The sequence below is a fragment of the Ceratotherium simum genome, chromosome 2 (assembly GCF_057802395.1).
Source record: "Ceratotherium simum simum isolate JZ-2026a chromosome 2, ASM5780239v1, whole genome shotgun sequence".
Taxonomy (NCBI): Eukaryota; Metazoa; Chordata; class Mammalia; order Perissodactyla; family Rhinocerotidae; genus Ceratotherium; species Ceratotherium simum.
In genome coordinates this window covers 26,879,943-26,898,042 of record NC_141901.1, presented here as the reverse complement: position 1 = coordinate 26,898,042, position 18,100 = coordinate 26,879,943, and the positions used below count along the sequence as shown (strand labels likewise).

Sequence of the window (18,100 nt, the reverse complement as noted above, 5' to 3'; positions counted from 1 at the left end):
ACTGGCCCCTCTTGTCTTTCAAGGGTGGAATCCATTGGGTCCTAGGACAAAGGGGTCCAGTGTCCCCAAGTTTGGGTGATGAGCAAGCTGGACTGAGCAGAGTGGGGCAGCCTGTGTGTCATATACCACCAGCCCTTGTGCTAGAGCAGAGGAGCATCCAATAACCCCAAACGGGAGACAGAAGCAAGTGACAAAAGTTTCCTTAATGAGGAGAGAGACCATCTTCCCTCTTTGAACCTCCAGGTTTCTTTCCAAAGATTTTTATTGGGCTTTTCATTTGTACATCACTTTTTGCGGAGTTTTTGTGTTGGTCCAGGATTCGGCCTCAATGGAGGATGAAGGGCGAGGACACTGCCCAGCCAAGCTCCCTCCACTTGAGATCTCCTAGTCACAACGACATGGCCCACCTCCACCATCTCCGTCCCTCAAATGTATTTGTCCCATCCGCTCAGGCTCAGCTGCAGCCCAGAGTAATCTCAACAGCTGCACACCAGGGGTGGTCCAGGCTGTGCTGGAGGCTGCATAAAAGTCTCCTTGAGCTGGAAAGTATTCCAACCCCGTCCGGCCCCCAAAAGCAAAGAGGGCAGGGGCTGGAAGCTGGAGCATCACTTGCAGGTGGCGTAGTAGAGCACACGCCCATTAATGTAGTCACGAATCTGCTCCACGTGCTTCTCCAGCCCCGTCAGGTCCGCTGAGCGAAGCACGATGGCCTGGCTCCCCCGCTGCAGCTCCAGCTCCATGTCTGAGGGCAGATGGAACAGCAGAGGGAGGAGGAGGAGCTGGTGAGACACCCAGAGACTCCCAACCCTTCCTCCTCCTCCCACCCACCGGGAGGCAGCACCTGTCGGAGAAATCGCCTTAGGGGAGTCTGGCCTCCACGGCAGCTCTCTCCAGCCTCATGCCTCTCCAGCCCCAGCCCACTCAGAGAAATGTGGCAGGGGCCAGACCCAGGAAGCCCTTACCCCAATTAGTCGCTTGCCCTTGCCCTTCTCCTCTGCTCTAGGCTCTCTCAGTTGTCCCAGACTGAGGAGGGAGGCCACTGGCACCAAGATTAGCAACCACTGCTCTGGACCCAGACAGCTGCCATCCCACCGATGATCCTTAAGTGGGCACCATGGCAAAAGAGCTGGTAGGCTGCCAGAATTCTTCCTCACTTTCCTTCCCAAAATGCTACTCCAGATAAATCTAGTCCTCCCCCTCCAGTCCACTCTGCAAACCACCAGACCATGTGTGGAGGATTTGAAGGATTCTGAAGTGATCTAGTCCAGCCTGTCCCTCCTGTCATCCTAGGCAGGAGTCCCCTCCACCACATTCATGAGAGCTAGAACCCAGCCTCAGCTTGAACTGTTCCAGGAACAGGGAGGGGAGCACTGCCCTACAAGCCTCCAACTTGACACAGCTTTAGTTGTTAGAAACATCTTCTCATTAAGCCAGAATCTGACCACTTCTTCCTTCCACCCAATTGTCCCAGATCTGTCTCCTGGGGGTCACTGTTGTTATTGTTGTTAGTGCCATCAAGTCAACTCCAACTCCTAGCAACACTGTGTACAGCAGAGGGGAACCCTGCCCGGTCTTTCTTCCCCATCCTCCCACCTTCCAGCGCTGTATCAGACAATGCTCTGCTGCTATTCATAGAGTTTTCACGGCCAATTTTTTCTCAAGTGGGTGGCTGGGTCCTTATTCCTAGTCTGTCTAGTCTGGAAGCTCCACTGAAACCTGTCCACCATGGGTGACCCTGCTGCTATTTGAAATAGCAGTAGCATAGTTTCAGCATCACAGCAACCCACAGCTGCCAAAGTATGACAACTGACAGACAGGTGGTGTGGTTCCCTGACAGGAACCGAACCCGGCCACGGTGGTGAGAGTGCCAATTCTTAACCACTGGACCACCAGGGCTGGCTGTCCTGGGGATGTAGGAATATATTTGCTCTCCCACATGGCAGTCCTTCAAAAGTCTGAGCCTTATCTTCTCCAGATTAAATCTCCCTAGTTCCTTCATCCATTCCTCGTCTGATATAATTAACGAACCCTTCCCTACCTCCCAACCCTGGTCACCCTCCCTCTGATGTATGCAGGTTTGTCAACATTCCTTCTGAAGATATAGTAGCCACCACTGAACACCATCTCCCTGGCGGGATCCTATCAGCAGAACGTAACAGCGTTATTACCAGGCTGACATTCAGCCAGTAGGCACTCATATGGACCTATGGGTTGATAAAATATTGAAATTTTAACAGCTACTGTTCTGTTCTCTGGTCCCAACCCCTAGAGGCCCCCTGTCCATGATCTTCCCTATAACCCTGCAAATAAAGGTTAATTCCTACAAGCAGGTAAATGCTTGTTCCAATGCTACAACCTGAGCCTTTTCAGGTTGGTCGGTGCATGACACACCAGTTACTAAATATTTTTAATCTCATCCCTGAGCTATTACTCCCCTTATTTTGGCGCTTTGTATTTATTAGCTCTTTTGGCAGTAGCAAGACACTGCTGACTTATATCAAGCTTATAGTTACTCAAAACTCTTGGGTCTTTTTCAGGTGAGTGACATCTCGTATGTGCTTATCACTTACCAGTCATAAAGTGTTTTCAGCTACATTAGCCACTGAGAATAAGCCGGGCCTCACCTGACCTGTACTTGTGAGTTTAGGTCCAGACAAGGCCAGAGTGGAAGTTAATTTTTCTCCTTATTTAATTTCATCCTGTTAGTTTCAGCCCATCTTTTTAGACTTCTGAGACTGCCTTAGAATACTGGTTCTGTTATCTAGTGTATTAACTATCTGTCGTCCATAGACTTGATAAGCAAATTCTTTATCTTCATATAAAACATTGATGGGCAAGGCCAGGGCATGCACTGACCCAGCCTCTGGGCTCCGCCATCTAGGTCAGCTCCTCTTGCCTCACCCTTCAGGTGTGACTGGCCATAGGCTCATATGTACTCACTGTCAACTTGCCAGTCCCACCTTCTCCATAGTGTCCACCTGGCTTGCCAAGCAGATTTTTGTCAAAAGCTTTCTCTAAAATTCAGATAAACTCTGGTTGTGGCACTCACTGGGCACACCAGTGCAATGACCCCATCATCACATCTTAGAGACTGAACCTGGTTCCTGGAAATCTTTGTTCTGCTTTCTGAGGAACCTCAGAACCCTTTCAAAATCTCCTTTCATTACGTCTCTGCCATATTCAAAACCCTTGGGCGGTTTCCTACTACCTCCAGGGCTGAGTGTACCCTCCTCATCCTGGCATCAAGGCCAGCTTCATGGACCCAGATACGCTGACCCCATGCTACTTCCCCCTGTTCTGGTCCTCATCAACCCTCCTCTCCTATTGGGTGGTCCTCGCTCCATCCTCAGAACATGCCTTGTTCCTTCCCATCCACCTGTCTTGATGTCCCTCCTCCTCCCCATAGCCTCTCCCAGGACTACACATCCTTCCAGGCCCACCTCAAATCTTATCTTTTCTGAACATCACCTTCACTGAACATTTCTCTCTGACATTATTTATCCTCTGAACCCCTAGAACTCTTATTATTTGGGTTCCTATCACAGGCCCCCTTGTGCTGTTAAATACAGCTTCACGATTCTTATGGGCAATAGGAAAAATGGCCCCATCTGGATTGCAAGCTTCTTGAGGGAAGGCCAAGTCTTGTGAACATCTCTGCGTGCCCCACAGCCCCATCATTGTGCCTCATACTTACCAGGTGCTCAGGAAATCCTGATTGATCTCACTCCCTTAGCACCGCTGGCTCCAACAAGAGTGGGCCTCAGAAGCCCTGGTTGGTACCAGCCTTTAAGGACGGCCTGCAGTCCAAGCCCCTGGACCATTCCCTCACCTTTCATCCTGTCCATCATCTCCATGGTCTCCCCAAACAGTTCCTCTGCCTCCGTCTTGACCCTCAAGATCCGGCTGCCCTGCTCTCCCAGCATGGGGCTCCGACCCAACTGGTCCTTCAACTCAGCATACTTTTGCTTTATTCTCTCGAATCCCTAAAAAAGGTAGAACAGTCTCAGTCTCACCATCATCACCATCCAAAGTCCTAAAGACCTTTCACTAAAGAAATTAATATCACTCAAACCGACACATGGAAATAAGGTGCCTCCTAATACTCCCAATGGGTTGGTATGACTAAAAAACCCGTAGGCCACAAACTATATCTTAAACTTCCTTTGTCTTTTCCTCCCCTCATGTGCAGCTCCTGTCACCCCCCTACCTCACTTCCAGCACAGTGCCAGGAACACACTTGTCACTTAACAGTATACTTGGCAGTGTGGCCATCGTACAGGGGCTGCAAGTGCTAAGGTTCCTGGTACACTAGAGAGATTGAGAATGGCTCTTTGAGCTTCTCTCTGATCTCATTCTGACAGTGATGGGGCTCAGGTTAGGCTAAGTCAAGAGTGTCTGGCTGGCTGGGTAGCCATGACAGGGGACCAGCTCTGGATCGGTGTCAAGAGACCTGCTTTGAAGATGAGCTTTAGGCCTGGACAAAGGTACCACTTCATCTGTAAAAGGAGAGGGATTGGATTAGATCATTTCCAACATCCCTGAACCAGCTATGTCAAAGGCAGCCAGAGGTAGAATTCAGATGTCTGGCCAGGTTTGGTTTAATCCTGAAGCCCCTTCTGGTTATTCTAGAATATCTGTTATTCTAATTGCTTTCGAGCCTGTGCTCTTATAGAGTGTACAAAGTCCTCTCTTGCTCAGAAACTGCCCATGGCTGTGCTTCCTCGGGCTAACTCGGCCCTTTCTGTACCTCCTGGGCACTCAGTGCCCGCTCGCTGGCGCCCTCCGCGAGTTTCTGGGCCTGGGCTGCCTGTGCCCGCTGCTGCCTGGCTTGGTGGCGGAGCTTCTCCATCCGTGCTCGGAAGTTACCCAGCTGCTCCGTCATGCTGGTCACCAGTCTTTCTGCTGGCCCCAGTACCTGCTGAACCTTTGTGGAGAGAGGGACACCTGGGGTTTGTGGTGGGTCTCATAGGCAGTGGCCTTCATCCTTCTTTTCTCCATCTCATCAGGCAGCTAAAACTCTCAACCAGGACATCACCATTGCCCCTCCCAGTCCCCTATCTGTCCTCTGGCATCCAGGCCTCCTCCTTTTCCAGCTCAGCTGACCCCACCTCCACTGGAGCTCAGAGCCCAACCCTGCCTTCTGCACCAGCCGTGAAACCAGAAAACCAAAGGCTCAAAGTCAGGCCCAAGGCTTATAATCCTCCTTCTTTAGGTCCCCAGCTCAGTTTCCATCCAGGTCATTTTCTGGCATCTTCTATGCCTTTTGCCTGAATCTGTCTGTTCATTCCCAAATATGGGGGAAGGAAGCCATAACACCTCACCTCAGCAACCCTGTCCTGGATAAGCCGAAGGGAGCGGCTGGTGCCTTGTATGGTGTCCTGGGCTTCCTGCAGTGCCGCGGTGCCCTGCTGCAGGTTCCCCACCACATCCTCCACCTGGCCCTCCACTGCGTTGGCGCGGCTCCTGGGGTCAGGGGAGTGGAAGGGAGAGGGCAGAGAATGAGTGAACAGTGAAGGAATACTGTGGTTCCACTCCCTCACCAGTCCAAGAGAACACCCTTCCCAGCCAAGACGAAAAGGGGAGTATTAACTCAGTAGCTCTTCCAGCCCAGGACCCCACTAAGCAGACGTGATGAATTTATTAAGTCTGAGAGATGTTTTGGGCACAGTTTCCAACATGGAAGACAGGGCCATGCCGAGTTAAGTTCACCCTGGATGCTGTGTGTCACTTCCCCATCCCTCACTGCAGGAAGCAGCCCTCCTGTCTCCCAGCCCCCTTGCACCTTTCTGACTTGCAGAGATTCTACTCTCACTTCCAGCAACCGAGCTGGGGAGCAAAACACCAGCCCAAGCCCGGGCGTGGGAGAAGTGCAGGGCCCCGGGCCATACCTGGCCTGCTCGGCCTCAGCCTGGAGCCTACGAGCCCGAGCAATGTCCTGCTTGGTCTGGGACAGCACCAGGTCCACATTGGGCAGCCTAGCTGCAATGGCCTGGATCTCATTCATCTTCCGCAGGACTGTGGCAGAGTCTGTGGGCAGCCACAGGGCCAGCACGGCCTCGCTGACCTCCTCAATGGCAGCTGCGTCAGTGTCAGGGTCTGGAAGACAGCCATGCATCAGACTGAGGGAGCCCAGCCAACCCCCAAAGATCGGAGCAGCACCCACTGTGGCATCTCTGCCCTGGCTGCCCAAGGAGCTGCCGCTCCCTCTCAGGCACACTCAGGCGCCCATTCTAGGAGAATTTCCAGGAACGCGCAGGAGGATGATTGTCGGCACAGCTGTGGCAACTAAGTGTCTGGTGTCACAGGAAGCTGCGGGCTGGGGAGAAGGAGGTGGTGCCAGACAGCTGGTACCGAACAATGCCTGGAGCACGAACATAATCAGCCCTAAATTGGGGAGAGTGGCCGGGAACTGGAACCGCTTCCTTGGCAGTAAGACCCCTTCCACATGCCCCTCCTCAGGCCAGAATGCTCACTTTTGCAACGGCAGATGAAGATTACCAGGTCTTTGCTCAAATGTCACCTTCTCAGGGAGGCCAACCCTGGCCATCCAACCTAGAATTGCAACCTCCACCCTATCCCAACTCTCCTCATCCTCCCTCTCAGCTTTGTCTTTCTCCCTAGCGTCCATCGCCTCCCACATGCTGAACACTTAACTCATTTATCTGGTTTTCTGTCTGTTACCCCCCTAGCACATGAACTCCATGAGGGCAGGGACCGGGTTTTGTTCACAGCTACATCCGCAGCCACCAGCACTGTGCCTGGCACTTGGAGGCACTCTGTGTTTGTAGAGTGAATAAATGATTGAAAGGGCTCCAGACCCCAGCCTCCCCTTTACTATTTAAGAAACCTGAGCTCTGTTTCCTAATCTGTGAAATGGGAATAATGATCCCCAACCAGAAGGGATGAATTGAAACAATTAATTAGCAAGAATTCTACAAACCAACCCAAGGTCAGAGAGTAAGGTCATAAGTGCAGAGACAGCATCTCCTCCCCATCTCTCTCCGTTCACTTTTACAGATTCCACTGGTATTGCCGTGGTGGGGAAGGGGGCGCCCACCCACCCAGATGGTTTGCCCTGGGTTCTCTGCCATCAGAAGGTTTTCTCGCCAACTACCTGCACAGGTCCCAGCCCCAGTCCCCTCCCCCTGCCAAGTGGAAGGCAGCTCCTTGGGCAGCCAGGAAGCCATGACTCGTTCACTGCTGTGTCCCTTCGGAGCCAGAGCAGCACACTGCAGGGGCCCACGGCATAACTGCAGGTGAGTTTAACTAAGTGGGTGTATCCCTAACTGCAATCTTTCCTGAGGCCCTCCCCACAGAGACCACTGCCCTCTCATCTAACCCCGAGTCCGAATCTCAAAACAAGGCCTCATATGCACCTTCCCCAGACAGCCTCCCACCATTAGCACACTCCTGTGTGTGGCTCTGGCCCTTCCTTTGTCCTGTATCATGTCAGTAGCACCCATGGGCTGGGTCTGAGTTACACTCAGTTTTGTGGGTTCCTGAGTCCCAAACTTTCACTGCTCTGAACAGCAGCATGTGGGCAGCTGAGACTGAAAATCAAATTAGACTCAGTCCCTGCCCTCATGGACCTCAAAATGGAGGAAGACAGACAGGCATGTAACCAACCCTGCGTGACGAGGGCAACACGGTGCTAGGACGGCCATTGGAAGGGCACCTAACGCAGTCTGACAAGCCCAGGGAGGCTTCCTGGAGACGGGGTCCATAGACGATTCTTAGAGGATGAGTAGGAATTAGCCAGGTTGGGAGAGGTGGGGCAAAGGAGACAATCCAGGGAGAGGAAAAACATTAGCAAAGGCAGTGAAGCAAGTGTGTGTGTGTGTGTCTGTCTCATAGCACAATAATTAGAGTGTGGACTACGAAGTGAGATCAATCCTTCTCGCACTCCCTCCAAGCTGGATGCCCTTAGGCAGGTTACTTAACCTCCCTGTGCCTAGAGTCTTCATCTGCAAAGTGGTAGGCAGCTGGGATTAGATAACGTAATGCACGTAAAGCACGTAGACAGTGCCTGACACTTAGTAAGAACTCAACAAACCAGAACTATTATTTTTGTCAACTCCATTTGAAGACCTGGGAAAGATGACGTCTCCCCCTTCCTCCAAGGCCTTCCACTCTGCCTCCCATGCTGTGACCCTGCGTGCCAACAGCAGCTGCTACCTGGGCCTCCTGCACCAGGACTCTGGAGACTAGAACCCACTGCCATGGAGACTGAATTGTCCTGGGTCCCTGCCAGGGGCTGGGCCTCTCTCAGGCCCTGCTCCTTCTCTCCTCCTCGTCCTGTCAAAGGACCTGAGACACAAGGAGAACTGAGAGGACAAAGCAGGGCTCACAGCCCTGCAACCTCCGCCTGTTCTTGAACCAGGGCTGCACCCCAAGGAGAGACTTCCTACCCACCTCCCACCCCCTGGCCGGGGTGGATGCAGGGTGGGTGGACATTCAGCCTCACTCGGCTCAACTCAGGGGAAGACTTCCCTATCTGTGAGTCTGAGCCCCAAACTTTGGCCTGTCTCTTTGTCCACGTTTGTCATTTGTCAGGCACCATCTTCCTGCATCCCCGGGTAACACTCTCCCCAGTTCTGGGGCTCTCTGGGAGGCTGACTCCAGCATGGCCTTAGGCAAGCCCTGGGTCCCCAGCGGATCCTTTCTGCCTCTCTCCAGCTGCCGTCGCACGCAGGAGGAGGCTTCGGCCTGTTTGGAGCAAAGACACTGCAATAGTAGCAAGAAGAGCCACTGTCGTTACACCAAGCCTTCAGCTCATATTCACTGGGCTCCCAGCCAAGCAAACTCCCTGGCAGGGATCAGAAATCTAACAATATCAACTCTTATTCTGGAGGCACCTTTAATTTTTCCAACACACATTTTATGTCAGTTGGTCCCCAGAATAAACTTGTGAAATACTACCATCTCGGTGAGCAGAAGCAAAAGATGAGGTAAAGAGAAAAGCCACTTGCCCAAAGGCACACAGGTTTCCTGAGTCCTGTCCAGGGAACTTTCTAGTCCCCAGGGTGGTAACGGAGGGGATCTGGTACATTTATTCATTCAACCAGCGTTACGCTGGCCTTACGCTAGGTGCCAGTGACACAGTGAACAATACAGATAGCCATTCCTGCCCTCTTGGAGTTTACAGTCTAGTGGGGAGACAAACAGTACACTTGCAGAAAAATGAATTCAACACCCACAGGCTGGGAGCAGTGCAAAGAGGGTCAGATGGCAGAGGGGAACAGGAGAGGAGGGGCAAGACCAGAAGGGGTGGTCAGGAAAGGCCTCTCTGGGGAGATGACGTTTAATCTGAGACCTCGAGGGCAAGAATCAGCAGCCTTGGAAAAAGCGTTCCAGGCAGAGAAAGAGCAAGTAAAAGTCTCCAAGGTGGGTACAAGTCTGGCCTTTTCAGGGATAGTCAGTGAGCAAAGCGGGGAGGACACAAGGCCACATCTGGGAGGTGAGCAGAGGCCATGACACAGGGTTGGGAGTTGTTTCCAAGAACAAGGGGAAGCCAATGAAGGATTTTGGGCGCTCGTGGGATGTGATCCCCCTTACACATTTTTCAAAGATTTTTCAGGCTGTTCTGTTGAGAATGGACGGTAAGGGAGCAGGAGGGGAGGTGGGTGAAACACTAGGGGGCCGGGCAGCCATCTAGGCGAGTGATGGGGGCCTGGCCCACGTGGCGTGGAGATGAGGGAAGGAGGCGGCTGGCTGATGAACTGGATCAGGGACAGGGAATAGGGGGACGAGGGACAGGCAGGAGTTGAAACATCAACTGAGGGGAAAGCGAAGGTGAGGCTCACCTGACAGGAAGTCCCGGACCTGCTGGATGAGGAGCCGCGTGCGCTGGACATCTTCCTCCATCTGGGAGCGGCTGGTGGTCACCTGAGTCTCCAGGCGCTGAGCATCTGATTGCACCTGCAAGGCGACTTCCTCAGCTGCCCTGATCTGCCGACACACACTGCAGGTCAGTAGTGGTCAAAGCCCCAAGAGAGCCTCTCGGCAGTCCCCAAGGATCCTGTGGACACCTGCTACCTAAGACCTACCTGGGAAACATTTGCAACTAACCCGGTTTGGCCCCAAAGAAATGATGTGGAATCCCGTAAAAAAAAAAAAAAAAGCCCAAAACATTAGCCCCCCCGCCCCCTCACTTGCTGTGGGGCCTTGGGCAAGTCACCTGGCATCTCTGGGTTTTCGTCTCCTGACTGTAAAACAGGAGCTCTGACTTGCCCAGAGGATCTGACCCCTCTGCCTCCTGCTACGGGTGCCCACCCCACCTCAGCTGCACCTACCATCTGCCTGGTCTGCTGGAGCTGGGCACTGAAGCCCCGAAGCTGCTCGGCCACCTGCCCTGCTGTCTGGAAGGCCCCGCCCGCCCTGGGGAGGGCGCCTCTGCAGTGGGAGCCACAGGCCGTGCCGTTATCTCGGGGACACAGCTCACCGGGGCACGCTTTTGGGGTACAGGCCGTCTGCCTGGAGCCCCCACAGAGCTGTGGAGAGAAGGGGGTGTCAAGAGGGTTCCCAAGGCTCCTCAACACCATTCCTATCCCACACCCCAGGGAAACAAACAGCCAGACATCTCCATGGCAACCAGGCCCCAGAAATTGTTTCCTCGGTAACTGCTGAGCACACTGTGAGGGGCCAAGGGTCAGGATGAGTGGGGGAGTGGGTAAGTTCACACTGCCCCAGTGGGAAACGTGTAGCAGCAGTCAGGTGTGACAAGCTGGGGCAGGGGCCTCCAGGAAGTGGGGCTCCATGCTACTAGTCACCTTGTTGATAGTGGGTGTCAGATCAGGCAAGGAAGCCATCTCCAGCCTCAGGCCCGCGAGCTGGGGGCCACCACCTCCCCTACTTTCTTCTGTCTGCTGCGCCAGCCCCTCTGCCTCTCTCCGGCTGTCCCTGAGCCGGAGCAGCAGGCGGGAGCTGTCAGAGACCTGCTGAGCAGCCTGGGATGACCGCTGGTAGGCTGCGGTCAGCATCCGGAAGGCTCCTGTGGGAAGAAGAGAGGGGAACTGAGCTGCCCCTGGGCCTGGAGGCCTGGAAATGGAGGAGGAGCAGGAGGGGAGCCAAGGCGCGGGGTGCATGGCAATGCGTGCGGCTGTCTGAGGCCCCCCTCCTCACCTGAAGGATTGGCACTGATTAGTTCTGCAAACTGCTTCCTCTTGTTCTGATACATAATGAGGAGGCGATTGAAGCTTCTGTCCAGATTCTCCAGGTCTCCCTGGAGGGACAAGGTCTCCTCCTCTAGGGGCAGATCCAGCTGTAGGCCCTGAAGAGTCCGCCTGAGATGGGAAAGGAGCTTGCACTAAAATATGGGGCGGGGGGGGGGGGGGGGACGGGGGGTTGCCCTCCCAGAACCTGCCATCCCCTTGGAGAAACCACTACTGAGTCAGGAAAAACTAAGGCCTTCAGCAAAGGCAACAGAACAGGAGACTTCACAGGCTGAAGATGACTCTGCCGGGTAAAGGCAGGGAGGGCCAGCACCACCTCCCTCCATCCCTCTGCAGGCAGATTCATAAAACTCTCCTTCCTTGACTCGTGTGAACCTAACATCCTGACTCGCCTCCACCTTCCCACAGCTGGCTTCCATGAGGAGCGTCACCCTGACCCCCTCCTTCTCGGCTCGCTACAGGCTGACTTCAGCCACCACTTGGACAGCGAGGCTCCAGAGTCTCTTCTGCAGTCTACACCTCCCCACGAGCTCCCATAGCTGCCACCTGTTGGTCGTCTCCACCTGAACAGGGATCAGGATCCACCTGCCCAGGCCCACAACCACTGAGCTTTCGGAGATTCCTCTCTCTCCATGCCCTTTGCAGCCCCACCAACCACCAACTCCCTCCCACAAGCCACGCATTCTCCACCTCCAGCCTTTGCTCAGGCATGGAACCTCCTTTCACAGACACCCTCCCCTGCCTGCACTACCAGCCTACCAAATGCCTATCGACTCACTACTCAATTTTGAGACTTGGGTCAATCACACATCTGGATAGCTCTGGGCACCGACAGTCAGTGAGTGCTCAGGGAATGCAAACTAATTATAGAAACTTCCAGAACCAAATCTCACTAAGAAGGTGCCTCTGCTGGTAGGAGGAGGGTGTGGTGGGACTGCTCCCATTCCAAAGACAATACTAGTTATTTTTAGAGCCCCGCCTCTCGGATGCCCTGCACTAGGGTGACTAATTCAGAGCTGACGCTCTCCCACAGGCAACGCTGGGCACTTGAAAGAACACTGGGCTGGAGCTCCTGCCTGTGTTCTGCATCCCCACTCTGCCCCTCAGCGGCCTCGTATCTCTGTCACGTCACCGATCTGTGCCTGTCTCCTCACCTGCAAAATGGAAGTAACAACACCCACCACACCAACCTCCCAGGACTGTTGCGATAGTTCAAGGAGAGAGCTACATGAAAATGCTTTGTAAACTGTAAACGGTTGTACCCATGTAAGGAAGGGCCAGTGCTCTCCTTATGTGAATCCATGTGGTATAATTCTTCTAAGTGGAATTACCTGATGGAGAAGATGGCATTGGCCACCTGGGCCACTTCCTGCTCCGTGACCGAGGTGCTGCCAAGAATTGCTTGGATCTGCTCAATCTTGCTCTTTGTATCCTGGATCCGAGAGGCCAGACCGTGGTCCTCCAGGCCTGGCCCCGACCACAGGCTGGTGGTGGCGTTTCGGAGGCCACTGAGGCGTCGGGCTTGCTCCCGGAGGTTGGCGTCGTAAATCTGGAAGCAAGGGTGGCAGGCCACGCATACCGGGTAGCGGTCACAGTAGCCTCGCTGGCACTGGTCACAGCGGGGCCCGGTCAAGCCAGGGCGGCAGAGGCAGCGGCCTGAGGCCTTGTCACAGCCTGGGCCCTCAGTTCCCCGGAAGTCACAGTCACAGGCTAAGGCGGAAGAAACGATGGTCAGAGGCCAGGGGTCAGGGAGACTAGGGTCTGGTGAGAGAGCCCTGAAGAGGAGGGCTGACCTCAGGATCCTTCTACATGACAGAATAATAGACCATCAAGGACAGAATAAAATCATGGCAACAATAGCAACGAGAGCAAGCACTTACCTGGCACCTACTGTGTTCCAGCCACTGTTCTAAGTCTCATACTCAACATCCACATGTTATCTCATGTGACCTTCACAACTACTCTCTGACAGAGGTAGTCACCCCTATTTTCCCAGTTTTATAGATGAAGCAGCTGAGGCACAGAGAGGTTAAGTACAGTGTGCCCCTTCCCCAGATGAGGAAACTGAGGCCTAAAGAGGGTGAGCGACTTGCCCCAAGTCATCTGTAAGGCAGGACAGAGCTGAGACCAGACCCGGTCTGGATGCTCCGAGTCCCCTGCCCTTGTCACTACTTGTCACACTGACTCCGGGGAAATGATGCCTTCCCCCCTCAGGATTCACTTTCTCCATTTATGAACAGGGAAGACACGTCCTCCCCTCCCTGCGCTGTCCTGGACATGACTCTAGGAAATGCTTTCTCAGGGAAGTGGGGAGCAAAGCAGCCCTCCTAACCTGGGGACATGGGGAGGGCCTGATGTCAGCCTGCCCTGGGGCTAGAAGGCTAAGCCCACTGGCTGGAGCAGTCCTGGGGAGCAGGCCCTCTCATGGGGTTTCCAGGGCCCACATCTCATGTAGCAATATGCAGAGTCCTCCCATACCACAGACCCCCATGCCCTCCCCCATGAGCCCACCCCAGCACTCATCCCCTCAGCATCCCCCACTCAGTGAGCGCGCACCTCGGCATCCCGCTGCGTCTCCATAGGTCCTGTCGGGACACTGGCGGATTGCTGCAGCACTGCAGGTCAGGCCATCAAACCCTTCCCGACAAGGGCACTGCCCTGTGAACTGTGGGGGGAGAACACCGTCAGGGAGCCTCCCTCACAGGCCCGGCCTTGCCTAACCTCCCAGGTGCACCCCCAGAACAAGGGCTCCCACCCAGAGACAAGCTCTGAAGTCAAAGCCCAGAACGGCCCTGCAGAAAGTGTGGCGAGTACGGCATTGCCAAAGGCTGAGAGCCACAGAGGGAGGGACATTTGGTGGCCTGCCCAAAGGGGATTGAGGACAGAAGCAGCCCAGCCTGACCTTGGAGATGCCCAGACCGGCAGCATGGAGGGGAGACAGAGGCGGGTGGGCAGGACCCCTCTCCTGCTGAGGGTCCCACAGGGTCACCCCCACTGCATACCTGGTTGCACTGGGGGCTGAGGGAGTTGTAGGGGTCGCAGGCACACGGCTCACAGCCCCGACCGCTGGCCAGCTTCCAGTGGCGGGGAGCACACTGGTCACATTTGGGGCCCACCACATGGGGCAGGCACAGGCAGCGCCCACTCTCCTCGTCACATGGCATGTCCCGCCGGGACCCCAGGATGCTGCAGTCACAGCCTGCAAGACGGAGGGCTGCTGAGCTCCAGGGATGGCCCACCAAAAACTCACCCCCAGAGGATGCGCATGAGGGAGGGTGCCCATCCTGGGAAAAGAAGCAGGCAGAGTCATTCCCTCCAGATAACCTGGCTGACTCATAAGGCCTCTGTGCCTTCCCACCAGATCCAGCACCTGGTAAGTTGGCCACCCGCCCTCCCTCCCACTGGCTGACTCAGTCCCACCTTCCAACCTGGGCCTGTGTTGCCATCTGCTGTAGGACAGTAGCATAGCATCTGGCACCCTGCACAGCGCGCAGGGCAAGTCAGCTCTGAAGGCCTGACACACCCCGTGCCAGGCTGGGTCCCCTACTCACGGTGGCAACCCTGCGGGTTGGCGTAGGTGAGTCCTGTAAATCCTGGCTTGCACAGGTCACAGCGCTCCCCCTGCACGTGCTCCTTGCATACGCACTGCCCGGTCACTGGGTCACAGGGAGCGCCCGGCACTGCCCCATCTGGATCACATTCGCAGGCTGAGAGACAAAAGCAGCCAGCGCAGTAGGAACAAAGAAGAAAAGGAGAGAGTTAGGAGCATATTCCAGGAGCCAGGCTTCCTGGTTCAAATCATTGTTCCACCACTTACCAGCTTACAACCTTAGTCAAGTTATTTAACACCTCTGAGCCTCAGTTTCCCCATCTATAAAATGGGGATAATTATACAACCCTCATAGACTTCTTACAAGGAATAAATGAGTAAATATAAAGCAGGTAGAACAGTGCTTGGCACATGTTAGTACTATAGAAGTTTTTGTTGTCTTTATCTACTGAACGACTGCTATGTGCTGGGCACGCCTGCAAGCCACCTTATATAACACTCATGATAACCCTGAAAGGTGAGATGATTACCCCTTTTGTACAGATGAGGAAATGGAGACTCAGAGATGTTAAGGAACACACTCAAGGTCACACAGCAAGAAAGTGCTAGAAATAGAAGTCAAATTCAAGTCTTTCTCACTCTTTCCACAAACAAATAATATTAACAGGGAGTGAATCACCTTTCTCCCACCCCCACACCCAAAACCCTTTCCTGGCTTCAAATGAAGACGCTTCCTTCATCTAGAAAGTCTTTCCTGATTAACCCTGCCCAAATCATGTTGCTTCCACCGAGTTTGCTCTCTCCTGTATGAACTCACTGGCCCTTGTGGACGTGTTAAGTCACTCCTGGGTATTCCATCACATTACAATTATAGGTTCATTCAACAAACATTCCTTAGCATCAATTATTTGCCTGTCATTGTGCTAGGGCCTGAGGATTTAAGACATAATCCTTGCCATGGAGGAGTTCTCCATGTTGGGGGAAACAGAAAAATAAAGAGCAATCCGCATTACAAATGGTAAAGGCAACAACATATATATGGACAAAGTGCTTCGTCCCTCTTTTCCATGTCTGTGTGGCTTATATCACCGAACAGTGCACGTGCTTATTGACAGCAGAAACTGTATCTTGTATTTACTTTTTTCTCTCCTATACACAAAATAAGGGCTACATGATTGGTTGACTGATTGATTGATGGTCCAGAGAGGTTAGTGATTTGCTTAGAAATGCACAGCTAAGTCAAAACAATTGCCCACAAGTCCTGACACACAACTGAGTCTTCATGCTTCCTGAGGGCTGTGTGTCCCCAGGACATGTGCTCTGTTGTGCCCAGAGTACTGGACAGATGACACCCTGGGTCACCGGAGCCCCTACTCACGGATGCAGGTCTCCTGAATGGGAGCACCAGGACGCCGGTTCCGGAAATAGTGCAGCTGACACCGCTCACAGTTCCTGCCCTCGGTGTGGTCCTGGCAGTTGTCACACACACCTCCATGTACCCCCTGGCTGGCGGCAAACACAGCTGGGTCGAAGTGACACGTCTCTGAGTGCCCATTGCAGTCGCACCCTGAAAAAGGAGATTCTCAGGGCTGCTGTTTGACCAGCACCACTGCCGTCTATAGAGCATGTTCCACGCTAACTCATCGGCATCTCCAGCAGCTCTGCAAGATGCTCAGGTCTGGGAAATGGGGAAACTGAGGCCCAGGAAGGCTTATGTAATTTATTTAGGATTATATAGCCAGTAAGAAAGCAGAGTAGAGTGAGAACTCAGGCCTCCTGACTCCCAGCGTGGTGACCAACCCAAGGATAATGTCCGTATTAGGCCAAAGAGAGAACCCTATGAATGGTCCATCCCAATCCTCCCCAGGACCACCATGGATCTCCTGCTGGATCACTGTCTCTCTCTGGGCTGGGGACCCTTGTTTCCCTCATTTATGCAGACCAAGTCCCTGACTCCAGGGGGCCATGTGAAGTAGGAAAAGTGACAACAGGGAACCAGATATGTCCTACAGGAAGCAAGGCAACTGGAGAGACCAGAAGAAGGAGGATCTGGGGGTACCATAAAAGGCGTGTGGAATCAGAGGCGTGGACCAAGCCTTGGTCCCTCCAGGCCTGGATAAGGAGAAGGGTAGGGGGTGGTGGGAGGATGTAACGCAAATACTCTCTCCATCTCCACGGAGCAAGAAGAGCTTAAATAACAGGGATGCAATTAGGTTTAGATTTAAATAATAAAGAATAGTTTCTCAGGTGAGGTCATCAAGGCAAAGAAGGGCCAGCACCCCACCCAGTCACTACAGGGGAGGGGGGTGATCCCAGGTTCATACTTTGGCATTCGTGGGGGTCCTCGTCATCTGCAGGTCTCCAGGGTCGATTGTTGTAGAAGGGCGCACAGCGTTCACAATTGGGACCGGCGGTGTTGTGCTGGCAGACGCAGACCTCATGGACCTAGGAGAGGGGACCATCCGTCATCAGGAATAATCATCAAAGGAGTGTCCCAGGGATGGACCTGCCCTCTCCCCTCTGACCCTCTCGCCCACCACTCAGGGTCCAGCTCAGACCCCAACTTCTCCAGCCTTCACTCAACTCCTGCGACACTCCCAGCTGCCTGCTTGCATGCCATCGGTGTGTGTGTGTGTGTGTGTGTGTGTGTGTGCGCGCGCGCGCGCGCGTGTGTGCCTCCTTGAGCTAGGTTTCTAAAAGCTCACTCCTTGCACTTGGACATCCCCATGATGCCCAGTCCAAATCGGCACCCGGAAGGTGCTCAGACACTCTTGTTGGCAAACTGTGTGATTGTGGAAGCTCGTGGGCCCTCTGGAGATTTATATTCCACCAATCTATGACTGCGGTTGTTTGGCTAATTGGACTATGATGAATCATTACTAGACTCATTAAGGTATAAAAATAGAATAGCTATTGTGTGCTAATTGTCTTCCAAATTAAGCCCAACACCCTCAGCCTGGCATTCAAGGACCTGCATCCCGCATGCTCCATTCTCATCTCCCACTCCCTCCTAACAGCACAGCCAAGCTGAACTTCCGGCTGCTCCCCATACGAACCCCACTTTTCCCCACATTTTGGTCATTACTGATGTGTTTCTTCCTGCCTGAATTCCCTTCTCTCTCTATTCACCAGCAAAATCCTGCCAGCTAGAATGGCACCTCCTTCACCCTCTAATTCCATGGATTTCAACCCTGGATGCACTTCGGAATCATTGGGGGAGCTTTTTAAAAAATACCGATGCCCAGGCCGAATTCAATTCGAATTTCAGGAACAAGGCCCAGGCACTGGTACTTTTTCAAGTGGTGGTTCCATCGTGCAGCCAGATTGAGAATCATGGGGCTGGGCGTGCCCTCTCCTCCGCTACGTGCCACAGCACGTC

General features: G+C 53.7%; 1 protein-coding gene across 3 annotated transcripts in view; it reads right to left on the bottom strand.

Moving 5' to 3' along the window:
- Positions 1-174: 174 nt before the first annotated feature.
- LAMB3 (laminin subunit beta 3) overlaps positions 175-18,100 on the bottom strand; it is a 39,756-nt gene continuing 21,830 nt past the window's right edge. For all 3 annotated transcript variants that reach the window (XM_087439573.1, XM_004424856.3, XM_087439578.1), the window contains 15 exons: positions 17,046-17,166; positions 16,100-16,288; positions 14,723-14,878; positions 14,174-14,370; positions 13,728-13,836; positions 12,503-12,881; positions 11,122-11,282; positions 10,770-10,990; positions 10,293-10,490; positions 9,804-9,948; positions 5,889-6,096; positions 5,322-5,463; positions 4,748-4,924; positions 3,830-3,983; positions 175-742 (listed from right to left, as the gene is read on the bottom strand). In XM_087439573.1, coding sequence (XP_087295699.1) covers positions 606-742; positions 3,830-3,983; positions 4,748-4,924; positions 5,322-5,463; positions 5,889-6,096; positions 9,804-9,948; positions 10,293-10,490; positions 10,770-10,990; positions 11,122-11,282; positions 12,503-12,881; positions 13,728-13,836; positions 14,174-14,370; positions 14,723-14,878; positions 16,100-16,288; positions 17,046-17,166 — 2,694 coding nt within the window. In that variant the 3' untranslated portion in view covers positions 175-605. The remainder of the gene's footprint in view (positions 743-3,829; positions 3,984-4,747; positions 4,925-5,321; positions 5,464-5,888; positions 6,097-9,803; positions 9,949-10,292; positions 10,491-10,769; positions 10,991-11,121; positions 11,283-12,502; positions 12,882-13,727; positions 13,837-14,173; positions 14,371-14,722; positions 14,879-16,099; positions 16,289-17,045; positions 17,167-18,100) is intronic.